Genomic DNA, 19,567 nt, shown 5'->3' on the forward strand with positions numbered 1-19,567 from the left:
TTAGTACCAGGATAGTCTAAAAGAATTACTATGGAATGGTTCAGAGGTTCTAGGTACTACCCAGATAATAGAAAGTTATAAATTCCAAAGTACTAGGTTCTTATTTTAAGTAATAAGATGGTTAGTACCAGGATAGTCTAAAGAATTACAATGGAATGGTTCAGAGGTTCTAGGTACTGCCCAGATAATAGAAAGGTATAAATTCCAAAGTACTAGGTAATTATTTTAAGTAATAAGATGGTTAGTACCAGGATAGTCTAAAGAATTACAATGGAATGGTTCAGAGGTTCTAGGTACTGCCCAGATAATAGAAAGGTATAAATTCCAAAGTACTAGGTAATTATTTTAAGTAATAAGATGGTTAGTACCAGGATAGTCTAAAAGAATTACAATGGAATGGTTCAGAGGTTCTAGGTACTACCCAGGTAACTGTGAGGCAGAAATTGAGTAAGCTAATGTTAAGCACCATTACAATCTAATGGAATTACACTGAAATGCCCATCAGGCTCTACGTATTAAGTTTAAAAGAAACATGATAAAATACCTGAAAACTGGAAAACTATTCAGAAATGCATACTTACAAACACGCACACAATAAAAATATGCATTTCAAAATTAATAAGAAAATGACGATGTTCTGCACTGTAATATACAGGAATTATTGTGTCAAAAGGCTTTGATAAACAGGCATTTCCATTGTGATGAATCCTTCTCTTACAGTCCGTTTACACCTGCAGAACAAGCGGCAGTTTTTCAGAACCTTGTGGTCAGAACCCAGTAAAACCACAGAAGGAGTCCCTGCTTTCTTGTACGGTCCAGATTCAGGTCAGTAAGGCGGTAATAAACAGAGACATACTCTTTAAGGCTCCACAGATCTGAGTGACCTGAGCTCCGACTCACATCCTGCTTATTCTTTTGAAGTTCCAGGTAAATACATTATAACACATAGTATACATTCCCTCTAATACAGACTATCTAGTACCATTGTGTCAAACACAAGGCCCACGGGCGTTCTCTAGAACCTGTAAGATGTTTGATAATAATTAATTAAGACTATACTGGTACTTAATATCTTCTCACCTCAATTACCTAGTACTTTGGAATTTATACTGTACCCTTAGCTGGGTAATATCTAGAACATCTGAGACATTTTATAGTAATTAATTTAGACTATCCTGGTACTTAATATCTTCTCACCTCAAATAATTACCTAGTACTTTGGATTTTATACTGTACCCTTAGCTGGGTAATATCTAGAACCTCTGAAACATTTCAGTATAAGTCATTTAGACTATCCTGGTACTTAATATCTTCTCACCTAAAATAATTGCCCAGTAATTTGGAGTTTGTACCTCACACTTACCTGGTTAATACCTAGAACTTAGTAGAACCAAGTAATTAATACTCTCGCTCTCACTGTGAATTTCCCCACAGTGGCACTAATAAAGGAATATCTGATCTGATATTTAATGGATGTCATATAAAAGCAGGCCTACTACTATAATTATACACTATTATTGTATAGTTACAATCTACCACACAGTTTGGTGTCAGTTAACGTGTTTAATCGAATTGGCTGATTAGCTTTCTTGACCACTGCTGTCTAAAGATGTTACTAAATTGTCAAATTACTGACCATTGCCTTCTAAAGGTTTTATACCACCAGTCAGAACTTTTATCAAGAGACTATCATCAGTCTGATGTTGACTTAGTGTTTTTTCTCCTAAACAAACTTTGTTAAACATTTGATGGAGTAACGTAAAGGACGTCATTCGTGTTTACCGATGATCAAATCCCAGGCTTATGACATCCGAAGGCTTATTATTCTGCAACTACCTGGACTTCTATGAAAACTGTGTGAGCTATTCTTGTGTTACAAACATGTGTAATAAGACTTTGAGCTCATAGGTGGGCCCTGGCCGCTTACGGGGTTAAACTGTCCAAAGATTTTTGGGATCACAGTTTAAAAATTTCCATTTTTGGACAGTATTAGGAACAGGAATGAAATGCCAGTGGGAAGAAAATGTTAACAGAGTAGAGACTGGGGGGCTTGGGCCTGTGGGACCTGTGCGTACGACTGGTCAGAAAGAATGGCTAAAACCATTCGCTTGGATTTTCACTAAAATGTGTTGGAATTAATTTGCATAAAGTTGAGAAAGTCTCGGCTCAATTTGTCACTTGTCACCCTGTTATCATGTGCCAAATCGTAGCTTGAAGTCACCCGGCCTATGGCTCAACATTTTATTAAAATGACATACCTTCTCATAGTACTGCAGCTCATAGTCCAGAATGACCCCGTTGGGCTGGTCCGGCTGGGACCAGGACAGAGTGATGCTGTCCACTGTACGGCTGACCTGGTGCATTATAGACACCGCAGAGGGAGCTGCAAGATAAACATGGAGAGATAGTATTAGAAAAATAGAGCTATAATGTAAAAGATTCCCTTTACCAGCTTTGGCAAGCTACCCTGAACTGAACTGAAGACCAGGATCTCCATAGAAAAGCTTTGCCAATTCAGCGGGAAGATTAAAAGTGGCTGCACATGAGGTCTAAGGTCACAAAGCCCATAGCCAAGCCTCGGATACACCGGTATAAAGCCTCCAGCTTTGGGCTGAGACACTGCAGAGTGGGGAACTGCCTTCCCTGGAGCGACTGAGCACCACCCAGTACCTTTAGGGTGAGTTGGAGTAGAGCTTATGACCCAGAACTGAACATCAGTACCTGATCTCAAGAATGCGGTTTGGGGCTGAATGCAATCAACTCTACAGAGCAATGTTTCAACATGTAGAGTAAAGCCTTCCCAGAAGAGCAGAGGCTGTTATTGTAGAAAAAAAGGAATTAAAAGTTCCTATTAAAACCCTTAATTCCGGAAGAAACGTTGGATTAGCAGGTCTAAACCTTTGAACATATAGTGTAACTTCAATGTGAGCTACTTAGTCCACATGTTAGTGCTTATTATAGGAGCACATAGAAAGCAATGCAAAATAACTTATTATTCATTAGGAATGAGAAATAAAAGGTTGAACCTGCTGACAGACCCATGAACCCTAAAGGGACAGGGACAAGATAAGCATCTACGAACGACGCAACCAGACTGGGCCATCAAAACAAACGGTCACCAAAACAGCGACCAGGATGAATGTTCACAACCCACTAACAGGCGTGCTGCGCAAACAGTTTAAATCTACCCGTAGCTACATGTACACAATGGAAAAACAGGAGTGACACAGGGCATCTCGCTGGAGCACTACAGAGTGATGGAAACGACTACATGACTGGGCCTGTAAACAGACCGAAGGGAATTTCCAGCCCTTCTCTGAGGCTCTGACACTGTCCTTAGGCTTTAACCTCACCACGCAAACCGGCGAGCCAGGAGCGGCCAGAAATGGCTTCCCTCACCGCATCCTCCGCCACAGGAAGTCAGACTAATTACGCAAACCAAAACCCGGCTTGTAAGTTACATAAAGGAAAAAGAAACAGGAGCAACTTCTTCGTGAAAAAATACCACAGGTATGCTGTACACAACTGATGCCTTTGTTTTTAAAGAGATTTAACTGGGTGTTTGGGTGTACAAAGTAATGCATATTTTTGCATGTTGATGACGGTTTAATGCACACACAGAGATTTTGGAGAGTTTGTCAAAGGGCACAGTTTTAAACAGAGTTCCATCCATCCATCCATCCATCCATCCATCCATCCATCCATCCAGAGTTATTACTGTTATTTTGTTCTCCTTCTCTCTCCACACATTGTATTTCCAAAAGTATTCGCTCGTCTGGCTTCACATGCATATGAACTTGAGTGACATCCATAGCGTTTAATATGATGTCGGCCCACCATTTGCAGCTATAACAGCTTCAGCTCTTCTGGGAAGGCTTTCCACAAGGCTTAGGAGTATTTATGGGAATTTCTGACCGTTCTTCCAGAAGCACATTTGTGAGGTCAGACGCTGATGTTGGACGAGAAGGCCTGGCTCACAGTCTCCACTCTAATTCATCCCAAAGGTGTTCTATGGGGTTGAGGTCAGGACTCTGTGCAGGCCAGTCAAGTTCTTCCACACCAAACTGGCTCATCCACGTCTTTATGGACCTGCTTTGTGCACTGGTGCGCAGTCATGTTGGAGCAGGAAGGGGCCGTCCCCAAACTGTTCCCACAAAGTTGGGAGCGTGAAATTGTCCAAAATCTCTTGGTGCTGAAGCTTTAAGAGTTCCTTTCACTGGAACTAAGGGGCCAAGCCCAACTCCTGAAAACACCCCCACACCATGATCCCCCCTCCACCAAACTTTACACTTGGCACAATGCAGTCAGACAAGTACCGTCTCCTGGCAACCGTCAAACTCAGACTCGTCCATCGGATTTCCAGATGGAGAAGCGTGATTGGTCACTCCAGAGAACACGTCTCCACTGCTCTAGAGTCCAGTGGCGGCGCTCTACTCCACTGCATTCCACACTTTGCATTGCGCTTGGTGATGTAAGGCTTGGATGCAGCTGCTCGGCCATGGAAACCCATTCCATGAAGTTCTCTACGCTGTTCTTGAGCTGATCTGAAGGTCACATGAAGTTTGGAGGTCTGTAGTGATCGACTCTGCAGAAAGTTGGTGACCTCTGCGCACTATGCCCCTCAGCATCCGCTGACCGCTCTGTCATTTTACGTTTACAGTCTGCAGGCCGAGGGGCTCGGCTTTATACACCTGTGGCCATGGAAGTGACTGGAACACCTGAATACTTTTGGTTTCTTTCTTCTGTAAAGTTTATCATTCTGGAGCTCTGGGGTTTTGTTCCAACAACAGCAATATAAAAGAGTAAATAAATAAATAAACACATAAATTCAACAAAATGTGGTCGTCTGACTAAGGGTGCTGTATATATTATATGATATATATGAAATATATATTACTGTATGAAAGTCAGAGACTACCCTGTATTTATTTTGTGTGCCCATTTTTGACTTTTATTACAACTTCTATTTTTTCAGAAAACTTACTTTCAATTTCTTAAAGAAATCTGTAAATACGTCTACCAGGTCTTTCACAGTTGTAAAGAGTCCCATATTATTTATTTTGGCAAAAAAAAAACTTTTACTTACAAATAAATAACAATGTAAGAATCTCCATATACACCACAGGGGGTCAGGGACCAAAGCTGGGAAGCTAAAAACAGTCACTCTTCTCTCTCCTGCTCGTTCAGTCACTAGAAGAAAGGCCTTTGTGCTGAGTTAAATGATTGGGGTGTTGGTCACAGCCATTGAACATGGCCCAGCAGGTCAGACAGAAGTGTCCAGGCTACAGCGGGGTGCAGTAGGAGCTGTGTGGGGTTTGGAGGGACCAGGATTTATGGCCCCCGGCCCCGTGCTCCAGACACACAGCCTTCTCCAGGGCCCATAAAGAAACCGGCACGTGCAGTGCCATGGAAAATCCACTGACTGGAAAAGCCTGTCACTGCTATAAGTCAAGGCAAAGTCTGGGGGCGATAAAAGTGCTTAACACTTTAAACTCTAGACTTATTATTCAAGAGTTAAGGCTAAAGCTTATAACTCGGCTAATAACCTGGCTGGAGTGGACAGAATGAGCTTCATCAGGACGTATTTATTACTCTCAGTAACGGATATTCCTTTATTTTCATGAACACAGGGGTTTACATCAACCTCAACGTGAAAATATATCAGTGTTCATCTTTTTTTTTTTGTCTTTTTTCAGTTTTTGACATCATTTGAAAGTGTCTGTTTTGCCATTTACATTGTGTGTGAATTTCATAATGAATGGACCAAAAGAAACGGCTCAGAATTACTTGGTAAAAATTCTGGTTCCGTTGACTTTAAAAATTAAATTAAATTTAATTAAAAATGAAGTATGTTTTTTCGGTAACACTTTATTTGAAGGCTGCCTACACAAGGACTTCATGACGCATTCATAAGCGCTGAATAATGTGTTTATGAAGCACTACTTGAACATTTATTAAGTGCTTATGTCGGTTCTCACAACCTGACATAAGATGTCTTATGAAATAAATGACATTGTAGTGACATAATAAGAATAAACGTTGAACATATTTACAGCACTAAACATATTTAAACCCTATACATAATTGTATCAATCATCTTATCCATGCTGTGGACGGAAGAGGGGGGGGTTTCCAGGCATATTTCACCTGATATTAATACAATGTCGTCTTAAGAATGCTGACAGTTATGTAAAGTGTTTTAAATGTGTTAAGTGCTGTAAATATGTTCAATGTTTATTCATATTATGTCAGTACAATGTCATTTATTTCATAAAACATCTTATGCCAGGTTGCGAGAACCGACATAAGCACTTAATAAATGTTCAAGTAGTGCTTCATAAACACACTATTCAGCGCTTATGAATGCGTCATGAAGTCCTTATGTAGGTAGCCTTCAAATAAAGTGTTACCGTTTTTTCCTTCTCCTGTAAAGTCATCATTTTGGAGACACGAGGTTTTGCTCCGACAGCAGCGATATGAAAAACAAGGTGGACGCATTCTCATTATCGTCCAGTGAGAGCAACAGTGGCTGCATGTTTAGGGATGCATACTCCGGTACTTGGTATAGTATTTCATCACTATTCAGGTAGTCATTACGTTTTATCACAGGAACACAAAATATACAGGTTAAAAAAATCTAACTGTACTAATTTTGCAAATAAGTATAATACACTGCTATGAGGAAAAATCACAAGTGCCTGAATGTAAGCAAGTTGTAAAGGATGCAAGTTTACGGGAGCACTATATAGGACATGACTGCGAAGTGCGAGTTGTGTGTAGGTTCACTGGTTGTTTCGAACAGTAAATGAAAGAGCTGGTATTCTATGCATGTTTTGATAAATAGGTTCCCTGGAACCTGTGAATAGAAGTTGTATTCTAGTATTTTAAGCTTGTTCCCTGTAGTGGAAGCACTGATTTGCTTAGAAAGTCTACTAAATATAATATGGGGTACTGAATCTTTCCATCACTGGATTTGACGAATATACGGTTTCATATCACGTTTTATCAAAATTGTGATATTTACTGTAACATCAATTTAGACAAACAGCCCTGGTTAATGTTTATTATTGTAACTGTGATTAAACTAAGGAGTAAATTGTGTAGTTATGAGAGTGACATGCAGACCCTTGGACTTGAAGGGGTTAATATGGTAAATTGCCACAAACTGATGCCAGTTTGTATTAAAAACATTTCGAGGAGGTGGGCGTCACCGGACTGTCCTATAGTAATCTTCCAACCACATGCTGGTATCCTGAAATCTGATCTGTGGAGATAAACAAGCGACGATCTCCGGTAAGAAAAATGTGCCAGGGGATAATGAGTGGCTGCCCTGTACTCCACTTCCCACAGTGCCACAGAGGTCTTACGGATGCCCTGCTGGTATGCATGGCTGACCCGGCGCTGTGTGCTCAGAGAAAGCCATCTCCTCTGGCTTTAATTGCATTGCCAAGTTTGTTTGCTGTCACAAGACGGGGCCAAATAAGGCCAAAGAGTGCGGCTTCCACGCCAGGGAGCTACCACGGCTATCCCATTACGCATGAATATATATTTAAAGGCCGACACATGCTGTCTTTGTGGTGCTGCATTTACATCGGGACCGGCCTGGCCTTGTTTGCCTTGTGCTGCTGTCGCTAGTAATCCAACCCAAGGCTAATGCAAATAAAGCCAGGACATGTGCTCCTGCACACAGTGATGGACACACGCCAGTGCGAGAGAGCGGATCACTGCGGTTTTAAGGCCTGTTTTTCCCTGACAGCGCACTGACACACCACCAGACAAAGGTTTGTCATCACCAGAAAAGCCCCAGCTGCAAAGGGTGGGCTATTTAATGATATATTGTCATTATGATTATAAACTGCACCATAAGCTCTTCTCAGCATGTTGTGGATAGTCTCAGCGCTTAAAAGACCCATTTCATTTATTTCATTTTATATTTTATTATTTGTCCTTGACATTTCTTATCGCTTGTACAATTTCTGTGGTTTTATGTACCAAAACAAATCATAATTCATGTTTACAAAACCATTTTCCAACCTTTTAATTATCCCTTACAATGAAAAAGGCTGGTTTTGCTGCTTTTCCTTGAAAATTCTTACATAAATAACCTCTGTTCTGACTGGCTGCCCAGTATTGTGTCTCAGTCAAAAAGGCTAAAACACTCCTTATAACTCCAGCTGGACTGGGCGGGGCTCTGTCCTGTGCGTAGTATTGTGACCCATCTGAATCTTTGTTAGCCCCCGTTTACTCTGTTCTTCAGTGGTCAGGACCCCCATGGACCCTCACAGAGCAGGTACTATTCGGGTGGTGGATCGTTCTCAGCACTGCAGTAACACTGACGTGGTGGTGGTGTGTTAGTGTGTGTTGCGCTGGTATGAGTGGATCAGACACAGCAGTGCTGCTGGAGTTTTTACACACTGTGTCCACTCACTGTCCACTCTATTAGACACTCCTACCTTGTCGGTCCACCTTGTAGATGTAAAGTCAGAGACGACAGCTCATCTGCTGCTGCACAGTTTGTGTTGGTCATCCTCTGGTCCTTCATCAGTGGTCACAGGACGCTGCTGGCTGGATATTTCTGTTTGGTGGACTATTCTCAGTCCAGCAGCGACACCGAGGTCCAGCAGCACTGCTGTGTCTGATCCACTCAGACCAGCACAACACACACTACCACACCACCACCACGTCAGTGTTACTGCAGTGCTGAGAATGACCCACCACCCAAACAGTACCTGCTCTGTGAGGGTCCATGGGGGTCCTGACCACTGAAGAACAGGGTAACAGAGTATCAGAGAAACAGATGGACTACAGTCTGTAACTGTAGAACTACAGAGTGCAGCTATACAGTAAGTGGAGCTGATAAAGTGGACAGTGAGTGCAGAAACAAGGAGGTGGTCATGATGTTATGCCTGACCGGTGTATTTTTGCCATATCACCCACCCCTACCAAAGCTGGAGGGCATTAGGGCTTAAACGAACGCACAGCATCCCCTGTTTTGAGACGAGTGTCAAATTAAGGCAATTATGCTTCTTTTCCCACTTTGCTCACCCAAAGGTAGTCGGCCACAGCAGAGCAGAAGACAGCAAGGAGTGAGAGTGATTATCACAGCTCATAAACTATTCTACTCATGCGCAATTCCAGCTTTTCCACACAACTGCTCTCCATGGCACAGCTGATGAAGACTATTTATCTCCGACCCTAGGTGTTTAAGTTTTTTCCTGGCAGGGAAAGTGTTCAGACGCGCTGGAACGACGCCCATGAAGGTCCGGAATGTGAAAGCTTCCCAATCGAATCCATCAAGAACAGACAGCGTTAGCACGGCTCCTCTAAAGTGCACGACCATATGAGGGACGACGCCACGAGTGGTTTGGGAGACCAGGAAATTAATGATGAAGTGTTAGATATACACAAATCCAAATGTGACGGACGTGTATATATATATATGGAGTACACGAGACAAAAAGCAAGCTCGGGACAGACGATTGCCAGATACCAAGAGACAGGAGGGGGAATGGAAATACAGTGGTGGGGAAATGGATTGGATGGTCTCAAATCAAGTACTTTCACAGTGTACCAGACTCGTTTAGTACAAGCATTGTGTTCACTCTGGAAAATGCAAGAGGATGTTGTGTTCATCCCTGAACGATGTACTAGAACTGCTGGAAAATGAAGCACAGGACATCGCATGTGGTTTTGTACTCCATATGAGGAGGGGAGGAGCCATTAGAACCCTGATATTCTCAATATAGCCAATGGCAATCAATGCACATCAATATTCTTGCCTAGGCTTTTCAAGTGTTATGCAAGGCATCAACCCAGGCATGTTTGGAGTCCAAGTACTACGTTATTTTGCCTAGCAAATAATGGAAGCATATGGAGATTTTATATATATATATATATATATACCAGACAGCATCACACAAACTGTGCCAAAACAGTTTTTGATTTGAGACAATATTATTTTACAAATACAGTGTTAGAATGTACAGTAGTGTGTAAAAGTCAGTGATCACCCTTCATTTACTTCATTTCCAGTCTAATCAAGATCCACTCTTACTTTCGATCTGACAAAATCCACAAGTACTTTTGTCCCTCATTTCACGAGAATCAAACGCTTTAGATGTAAGATGATATGTAGCTGTCAAGAAGCCTTGCTGAGAAAAACAGACAGACAAAAAATACTGATTACTTGGATCATCAGAAGCAGAAAATACAGGGAGATTCACTGGAAAGGGGCCTTGAATATTCTGTAATAACTTTCTGTAGGATGAATCGATCTGGACCAACCAACGTGCAACGAGCTCCGCAGTATACAGAGCTTCAAACAAGCCGGGATGCCCCTGCGTCGGGGCGGTGAGGTGGGTGCTGGACAGTCACTGTGACGTTTAACCTCCGCTGGTCACTTCCAACATTGCATGTAATACAATCAATTAAGCACCCGTTATGACATGCAGTGTATTTTGTTGGTTCACGTTGCTTCGTCTTAACAGGAACTACAGCAGAATATTCAGGGCCTCTTTCAAGTGAATCTCTGGTACAAACAACTTCTGCGACTGGACATTGGAGGTGTGGAGACGGTGTGGTGTGTTCCTGAAAAGTGATTTTTAGAACAGGGAGACGGAAGAGGGGCTCGCTCCGTCCACTCCACGCATCGCCCTGGTATTGCAGTACCTCCGGGAACGGGGGCAGTCGTGGGCTGGAGGTTAGGGAACCAGCCCTGTGACCGGAAGGCTGCCGGTTCGATCCCCTTGGCTGACAGTCCATGACTGAAGTGACCTTGAGCAAGACACCTAACCCCCAACTGCTCCCCGGGCGCCGTGGCTAGGGCTGCCCACCGCTCCGGGCAAGTGTGCTCACTGCCCCCTAGTGTGTGTGTATGTGGGTGTGTCACTGCATGGATGGGTTAAATGCAGAGGTCTAATTCCACAGCATGTAGAGACAAATGGTTGCACATTGTATTCTGTGCAATGTCTCTACTTCTTCCTAAAACTGAATGACGTCTCCTTAAAGGGGGAAATTAAATAAATAAATGGGCGGTCTCTGACTTTTGCACAGCAATATAGCACACAGTGTCAGAATAGCGTGTATAGTGTCTAGTTTAAGAATATACTGAGGCACAGTGTTGGGTCCTTGCTGTTTGAACTTGCTGTTTGGGCATGAATAGAGCTCCCCTCCTGCATCCGATATGACAGACACTTTGCTTTGAGCTCAATTCTAGCATAAAGACTTGGCAAAGGCCCGACTTCAGAAAATAAACGACTCTCCTTTGTGCCATACGCCAGCAGAGCTTTCATTGCTATGTACGAGCATTGAGGAGCAAATTCCATGATTGATGAAAAATATACAGTCTATAATGTTACTTCTATCCCTTTAAGCCTATTGGGATTTAATGGAGCATGCTCTTGTAAGCATAAAGAAGCCATTTCCCGGACTCTGATCCAACTAAAGTGGGTAAATAAATATCTCTGTGCCGTTATTACCCTGACCAGTTATGCTACTCCATTAATCTGACCAGTTATGCTCCACTCAAATCCCTCAACTTCTGCATTCCCCCAGCGCTGGCCATTGGATGTGTTCCCAAAACTTAAAATTAAAAACGAAAGTTGCTTAATTAGGTGAGCACCAAATGTGAGTTCTATGAGGGTCACCTTGTATGACCGTCACAGTGGTCTCAGTCCACATGGGTATTTTATCATAGATGGGGAAAATAGTAAAAAAAAAACGAAAGAAAGTCCACAGCTGGTATAATATGCGCTTTCGTGGCCTGTTAAAGACATCTCGGCTTCAAACGAATTCCACCCTATTTGCCCCATGATGAGCGCACTTTGGAAGTCAACAGATCCAAAAAGAACAACTTTCTGCTAATGCCATACATTTATGGAGTGCCATAGCTGGACAAAGTCGGTACAATGAAGACAGAAAGAATGCAGAACTTAGAGCCATAGCCCAATCATCAAATAAGAGGCCTCAACTGCGGGGCTTCTCCTCAGAATCTCATTGGTTCTTGGACGTGGCTCCATATAAAAGGCCGTGTGCGCATGTGGATCTCATTTGCAGCCGGGCTGTGGTATGGGGGGTGATGTGGAGATTTCGGAGAGACTGCTGGAGGTAGCTCGATCGGGTCAGCACCCATAAACCCCATGTCCACTTCCACTGTAAAACTTTTCCTTCCCCGAGGCAAGTTTTTCCCTAGCATGCCAAAGCAGCAGCCACTTCTCCAGCCATCGCGAGACGAGATGTCGAGTGCTTATGTTCATTATTTCTAACTTTTTAGCTCACTGAAACAAATCACGTAAAAAAGCTACAGATTCTGCTTCTTCAATCTTTATCATGTTTGTGCCTGTAGGTAGATGAGATGCTGTATTATGTTCGGAAATTAATGAGGATTTTATTTAGTTGTGAGCGCAGTTTGTAAGCGGAAAGAAAAAAACAAAACATCCCTTAAATTTTTTTTGTTGACCCCTGACTTGAACCTGTCGATAAAGGATGTAAATCATATGTAATTTCAAATCACTGCATAATTAAAAAACAATGTAATTATGATTATTTGAATAATATAGCAGAGTGCCAGTAATATCCAGACATTTAAGAGCTGATTTTTCACTTGGTTTGGTTGGTTTCACACTACAAGTCTGTTCATTGGTCAGAAATTCTGCTGGTACACAGGTTCTCTGTTACTTTCCGATTTGCCACCATTTGAGCCAAAAAATTCCAGCTTTCCTTGAAAACAGAGACACTTCCCAGCTCTGTGTATCACAGTCAAAGCACTAACAATAAACCTTAGCTAATATCTGCTTCTTTATGATTGTTTTGTCGATTCGAAAGTCCTAATCAGGTCGCTGATGCAATATGATCTGTGATTGAAAACATCAAACGCCTTATTTCGCTATTATTTTATTGATCGCCTGCTGTTATTAGCAGCCGCTTGTGCTGCAGGAGTGATATGAATGACATGAAAGCAGCTTATGCAGATGTAGCACTCTAACGTGCTGCAAGAAGAAGCAGAAAAACATGCTTAGACAGTGAATCACCTCGTTTGATGCTGACCATCGCAAAAATCTGTATCCCTCGAGCAGTGAACTGAACCAGGGTTCACTTGGAAGCAAACCAAAGCCACCGATTTTTGCCAGAGCACGGTTCATTTGGTTAGTGTATTAACTAAATTCGGGTGGATGTTCACATCTGTTTAAACAAACCAAAGAGCTTGACAGGTCTGCACCAAACGAGGCAATCATTATCAGAGTAGGTCTCTTCTTCTAGAAGCACATCGGCGCAGTGTGTCTGCATAATGTCAGTGTTTTTACGTTTGACGTTTTACAGATGCTCATCTTTCTTGATGCATGAGCTGCTGCAAAATAACATCAAAGGAGCAATACAATAACAGTGAAGCATTTGATTTGAAACTTTATGCATCCTAAGATGAAGATTACACATTTTACCAAAAATATATGTCACAAAAACCAAACTGTGGAGTGGATGTTACAAACTAATTATGTGTAAAAGCCCTGTCCTCATTCGTGGCTGGCAATCCAAGACCTCTTTTCCACTGTAGAGCCAAATGGTTCTAGAGTGGGCGGTACTGGGTCATTCCGTGCTGATGCGACCAGTTACAGTTTCTTATTCCATCTGCTGTGCTGCCAAATCAGAACCAAGAAATACTGAGGAAAACTATGCAGAAGAGTGGCTCAGCAACAGCTGACAGGCTAAAATGATATAGAACACTGCCACTCCAACTCCAGTCACTCAAGCTTTGTGTGAAGGGGATACGTAGCTGGCATGTAGAAGTTAGCCACGATTGGATACACAGTGAAAGCCAGCTTTCATCTTTGCTACTGTGTTTTATACGTCCTTCTCTGCCAGTAAGAATTCTCACAAACAAAAGTTCAACAATATGAGACCCAAAATAAATTCCCCTCGTTGGTTACCCGCCGCAAATTCCATCCATATGGGCTTTCTTTTAGGGATGCGTATTCTTTCAGACTTTCCAGAAACCCTCCTATAGCCTAATCCCGCTCTGCTTTTCTCACCTCATTTGGCTTGTTGGTTAAAAAGCCATGCTGGAGCGCCGTTATTATCTCATTATTAGTGCCGGGACCCATTTGAGGCCTTATAAAGCCTTTAGGCGCCTGGAGTTCAACGTTGACGGTTAACATTACCTCATTTCCCTCTCAGTTGATGGGATCAACAAGGGTTAAACCCGACCCATCCCTCACACTGTGGAGAAGCTTAATGAATAGACGACTCCCTCTTTTTCTGATTCTCTAAAGCGCTCATGTGCTCTACCGGAACACTCTGTATGACCCAAACCCTTTGTAGCTATCTGTGAATGAAGCCAAAAAAAAAAAACAAACAAAAAAAAAACAAAAAAACATTTGAAAGCAAAAAAGGTCAATTCTCCTTCTATCCACCCCTGAGTGTAATTGGCTAGCAGTAATCCACAGATTTCCTTCATTTCCTTCTCTCAGTGTTACCACACAGAGGGTTCGGGATTAGACACAAACTCCCTGTAAGCGTCTGCAAACTTCTTAAGCCTCCGAAGTGCCTCTTTTTGAATTAGCTTATGGTGTGTATATGAGTCCATTAATACGTCCAATCTTTTCCAGTGCAGATGGTTTAAAGCTTGATGAACTGAAATCGCGCTGCGCTGTTTTACGGCACTGGAAACTCTGCAGAGACATAAAACCCACAATCCACTGCAGATGGTGGAGAGGGATGCCTGCCAGACGGAGTTTGTTTTTTCTTTTTTTTTTTCCCTGCATGCTGAGACTACATGCAAATGCAGGCTGGGCTTAGTTGGGAGTCCATCTGAAATGCAGCACTGAGGCTGTGCATCAGGCCGAATGGTTAGAAAAGGTCACAGCTGCCTGGACACTCTGGGAAAAACATGTTTTAGTTTGGTTTTAAAACCTCTTGACATTGGTAACTGCCATTACCATAGCCTGAACTCACATTAACGACGCCACACGCTTTAATGTAGAGTCAGCGCAGACTTTGTTACGTCAACATTTCAATCATCTTCCTTGGTTCATTTCTTCTGAGTTATTGTTGTTTTGCTACACTGTAAATGTAATTGCATGGGTGTATATTTAATTATATAGCTAAGATAATCATGGTGCTCCAGGATGGCTTTATCCAGCATAAAGGCCTGCTTGAGACCTCCACTAGACAGATCAGTGCAGAGTGGGATTAGGATGTAGGATGGCTTTTGGAGAGTCCAAGAGAATACTTGTCCCTGGAAGAAGAAGGAGAAATAGTCCATATGGATGGAACTGCCACTGCGTACCAAATGAGGAGACATTACTTACGTTCTTATACACTTATAAAGTTTTGCTGGTGAGCTAAGCACCAAAGAACCATAGATACAGGATAGAGACGTAGATATGGACATAAAATGTCAGGTTCTGATATCGTAAAAAAACAATATCAGAACCAGAAGTTTGTTGTGACTGTAGCCGCTACTCTTTCACACACTTCATACACTGAGATATGAGGAAGGTCATCCTGTTTACAGGCATGCAGCTGAGGCTACAGTACTTTTGGAGCTGTGCATGCTGTGTGTGCTTTATACCTGGCTGTACAGCAGAGTGGTTAAGTCACTTGGCCTGCACGTAGGACAGCAGGGTTCAAGTGCCACTCTGGGAAATTGTCCTAACCTCAAATTCCTACTAACGTCATTACATTTTTCTAGTGCTGTAATTTTATCCTCTCTATTTAAAACCTTAATGACATCATGCAGTGCAGAAATTCATATTGCAATGACAATAAAAATACGAATAATCAGGCAGGTATCTGAAACGTAAGGGCAAATAATAAAATAAAACTATATACTTAATCCATAGAAGTTGCACTTATCACTGGCAATTAAAAATAACTTGTTATAATTTTATATCACTCATTTTTGCTCAGAACTTATTGAGAAATTTTGGAAAAATTCTTCCAACAAGTTGTCAATAAAGGCTGATTTTTATGCCATTCTCATTAAGTGTTATGATAACGGATGCTTGGAATACATCTTTATAAACATCCACGTATATTACAGTTGTCATGAAGGCCTTATGTAGGTGTTACGTAGCCTTATTCCACTGTTACCGAACCTCAGCAGTAACAACTGTACACAGGGCGCACTGGAAATTCAGTCTTTTACACACAAATGGCTCAGAAGTGTGAGGATTCAGCCTTATTTCCATATAACATCGAATAATAAACCCTAACTCCACTAGTAATCAGCGCCGCTCTGTACGTAGCAGTGGAACATAAACGCGCACCAAACAAAAGCCGCCGGCGTGTGTGTGCGTATGTGAGTTTATGCATGCTGTCAGTCTTCGTTATGCAGTACCACCTTTGCTGATGATGTAGTAAACATGCTCGGAGAACGCTCTTCACTCCTTCAGCACGCTGTCACATAAAACCACTCATCCAGCTCAGCGGCAGCGGAAATACAGGAAATAGCCGTTCCAAATGTAATCAAAGCCAAGGCATGGGTAACGACAAATATTCCATATGCAGTCTGAAGTGAGCACAGTAACAGAAAAGGCTGACTGCAGGCCAACTCGGGTCACGCAGAGTCAGATGCCAGAAGCAAAACACATCAGAGCATAAAGAGAGCAAAGATTATAAAATCCTCACGGTGGCTCTTGAAAATGCATTTTCGCATTTGTCGAGATTGCAGAAGGTCATGGCCTAAATTAACGAGTAAACGTCCCCTGAGGCGGGTAAAGTTCTTGGCCTTTGCTTCTTTTGCTCAAACCTCTACGGACCTGCTGTTGCTTTCATTTAATCTTATTTATGTGCATTTAAGTCAAATCAATACAAGAAAATGTCACTTTTGGAAGCTGTTTTTCTGAAGAATTCTGCAAAATAAGTCAAAGAAAAAGGTTTATCTCATCAGCAAATGCCAGAAGAAGTCACATTTGATCTAGTTGTGTTTAAATTCTCCACTCAGACCTAATAGACGTGCGAGATTCACTGTTGACTGACAGTGTTATTACCCTTGATTAAATGATAGTGTTTTAAATACAGCATCTTAAATCAGAGAAACTGTTCCAGCATGCGTCTCCAAATGTTGACATTTATACGTAAATGAAGTAAAAATGTCAACTAATTTGCCAGATTGCCGGATCTCCAACGTTACGATCACGCCTGAAAGCACCCGCACCAGTTTATGATTCCACTCTCTTAAAGAACCGCATAATTAAATGCATACTTTATGCGCTGGTCGCTGCGCAGTTCAATGACTCCAGCAACTTCCTCTGCATACTTATGAAGATTCACTCTCGGGCGAATGCGAATCGCGCAGTCGCTACTTTCCTCCAATGACACTCAGAAGCGGCATCAGTATGCGAGTGTGCTTCGTTGGTAAAGCAGGTCCGTGGCTGCTGCCAGTGCTCCAGGTGTCTTTTGCCCCCAACCGGCCACCCTCCTGACCCCGCCTGACACCTTCCATATGTGGCCTGGCTGCCACCTTCTGTCCCTGTCCCACCACAACACCCCAGTGGCCACCTTCCATGCTTAAAATGCAGCACATGAAAGAATACAGTGGCAGTGGCAGCTGAGAAAAAACTATATTTATATAAAAAAAGATGTTTATTTAAGAAATATCATTCAGTCTCAGTATTCACAACCAAATGAGGCGCACTTAAAACATTTTAAAGGAATAGTTGACAACAAAATGTCTAACCTGGTCTAAAGGTGGAATCATTTAGGATCTTAACAATTATTTTGTAAAATACAATTTGTAAAATATACATGTAATTTCATAAACTAGACAACAAAGCATAAACCAATGTTTGTTTATGAGTAGCGAATGCAGTGATGAACCATTACTGTTAATATAAAGTCTTCAGTTTGGACCATGAATGTCAAAAACGAGGAAAAACAGCTAAACCATCACGTTAAAACCTGCTGGCCTCCCTATGGGACTCTAGTATTATGTAGCACTAAGTTATTGGAGATTCACATAAATGTTTTCTGGACATTCAAGATTAAATACATATTATTTGATGCTTGTAAGATACTTTAATATATATGTTATAGCGGTGTTAGTGCAACAAGCAAAGAGCTGCTGTTGTTTTTCAACATATCGCAGAAGCACATTGGTCAGACTACCATTCATATTCACAATAATGTGTCTAAGACTTCCAGAAGGCCTATTGTCTTACACAATTGGTCCAGCTGACAGTAAAACAAACGTATTAATGATTTTAAGGGTTAATCTCACGTTAGGCCTTCTGCTCAGATCCTGAAGCCCTAACTAATGGGGGAGCTCACTTGGCTGTCTCTACTTACAAACTATGGAGAAAAAAATCCTGACTGGACCGTTTTCCACTGGATGTTTCAAGATTTTAACCAGAACTCATGAAATAAGAGTATTAAAGAGTATTACTACATTGTATAGAGGGAAGTAATACACAAAGAATGATGATTCTATTAAATAAAAACTGACTAAAGTTACAGAAATGTATTTTTATTTTACAGAATTCATTCATTAGGCCTAGAAGGCATTGATGCCCCCCCCCCCAAACCAAATGCTATTAAACAAATACATTTCATTGCCACTTCTTGTCATGAAATGACTATAAACACCCATTTGATCAGTGAGATTTAGTCATTACTTCTTACATTCAAGGTGTTCTTGATACTAATGTTATTGTTAGTTTATTTTCAATGCTATATAGCTTTCGTTTTCTTTTATGGGCTCGTTTACAGCCCTGGTCATCCTTACAAATGTTTCTTGAAAACACTTTTTGAAAAAGTGATTGCAAACTTTTGTATGGTGGTCAATAAAATAGACCAAAGTACATGGCATAGCTGAAAACAGCAGTAGTGGCCAACTTAAAGCTTGAATTTTTGTCCGTTTATGTAAACAACACCATTTTAAACCACATAGGCAAGTCCACTTGTGAGGGAAGACAGAGGAACTGCTTCATTCATTAATTAGCCTCGTAGCTCCAACGCAAAATCTACGGCGCCAAACGTTGGACACCAAACATTTTGGCTGATTGCCTTGAAAGGGAAAATTGTACAGCTTTAATTTTTCACCACGATATTCCTGTAAGCCTCTTCCAGCTCCTCGTGTAGAGGACACGGTGGACACCAAACCGCGGCCCGGGCTGAATATGCAAATTGCAGCTCATTTCAACGCTGAGGTCACGGCTGCGAAAGACAAGAGCGCTTCAAGCCATCACATCTGTAGGTGAGAGCCACTCAGCTGTGTGCCAGAGCCTGCCACCGGCACCACCGTCCCCGGTGGCCTGAGCAGCAGCTCGCCAAAGCAATTTTGGAGATAATTAAGTCGTAAATCTTCCGCTAGCGCCTGATAGCGGCTGAGCCAGATTAGAGGGCCCACCTCTCGATAATGTAATTCACTCTCACAATGGCTCCTCAGCCTGATAGATAACAAAAAACCCAATTCGTTTCCTCCAGGTATTAACCTAGCGCACGTGTTAGCGTTCAGCTTGGGCTAATGAAATGGCTAAACAAGCAGTGGCTGGAAAATGACGGAGGAACGGCGGCGTAGTCGCGGCAGACGTCTGTGCCATATGGGTTCGCGAGCGTATGTGTGCCAGACTCT

General features: G+C 42.1%; 1 protein-coding gene across 2 annotated transcripts in view; it reads right to left on the minus strand.

Annotated features, from left to right (window-relative positions):
- The window catches only part of ephb2b (eph receptor B2b), a 294,590-nt gene that overhangs the window by 56,054 nt on the left and 218,969 nt on the right, over nt 1–19,567 (minus strand). For both annotated transcript variants that reach the window (XM_037532535.1, XM_017717932.2), the window contains exon 6: nt 2,259–2,383. In XM_037532535.1, the coding sequence (XP_037388432.1) occupies nt 2,259–2,383 (125 nt within the window). The remainder of the gene's footprint in view (nt 1–2,258; nt 2,384–19,567) is intronic.

The sequence above is a fragment of the Pygocentrus nattereri genome, chromosome 21 (genome assembly GCF_015220715.1).
Source record: "Pygocentrus nattereri isolate fPygNat1 chromosome 21, fPygNat1.pri, whole genome shotgun sequence".
NCBI lineage: Eukaryota > Metazoa > Chordata > Actinopteri > Characiformes > Serrasalmidae > Pygocentrus > Pygocentrus nattereri.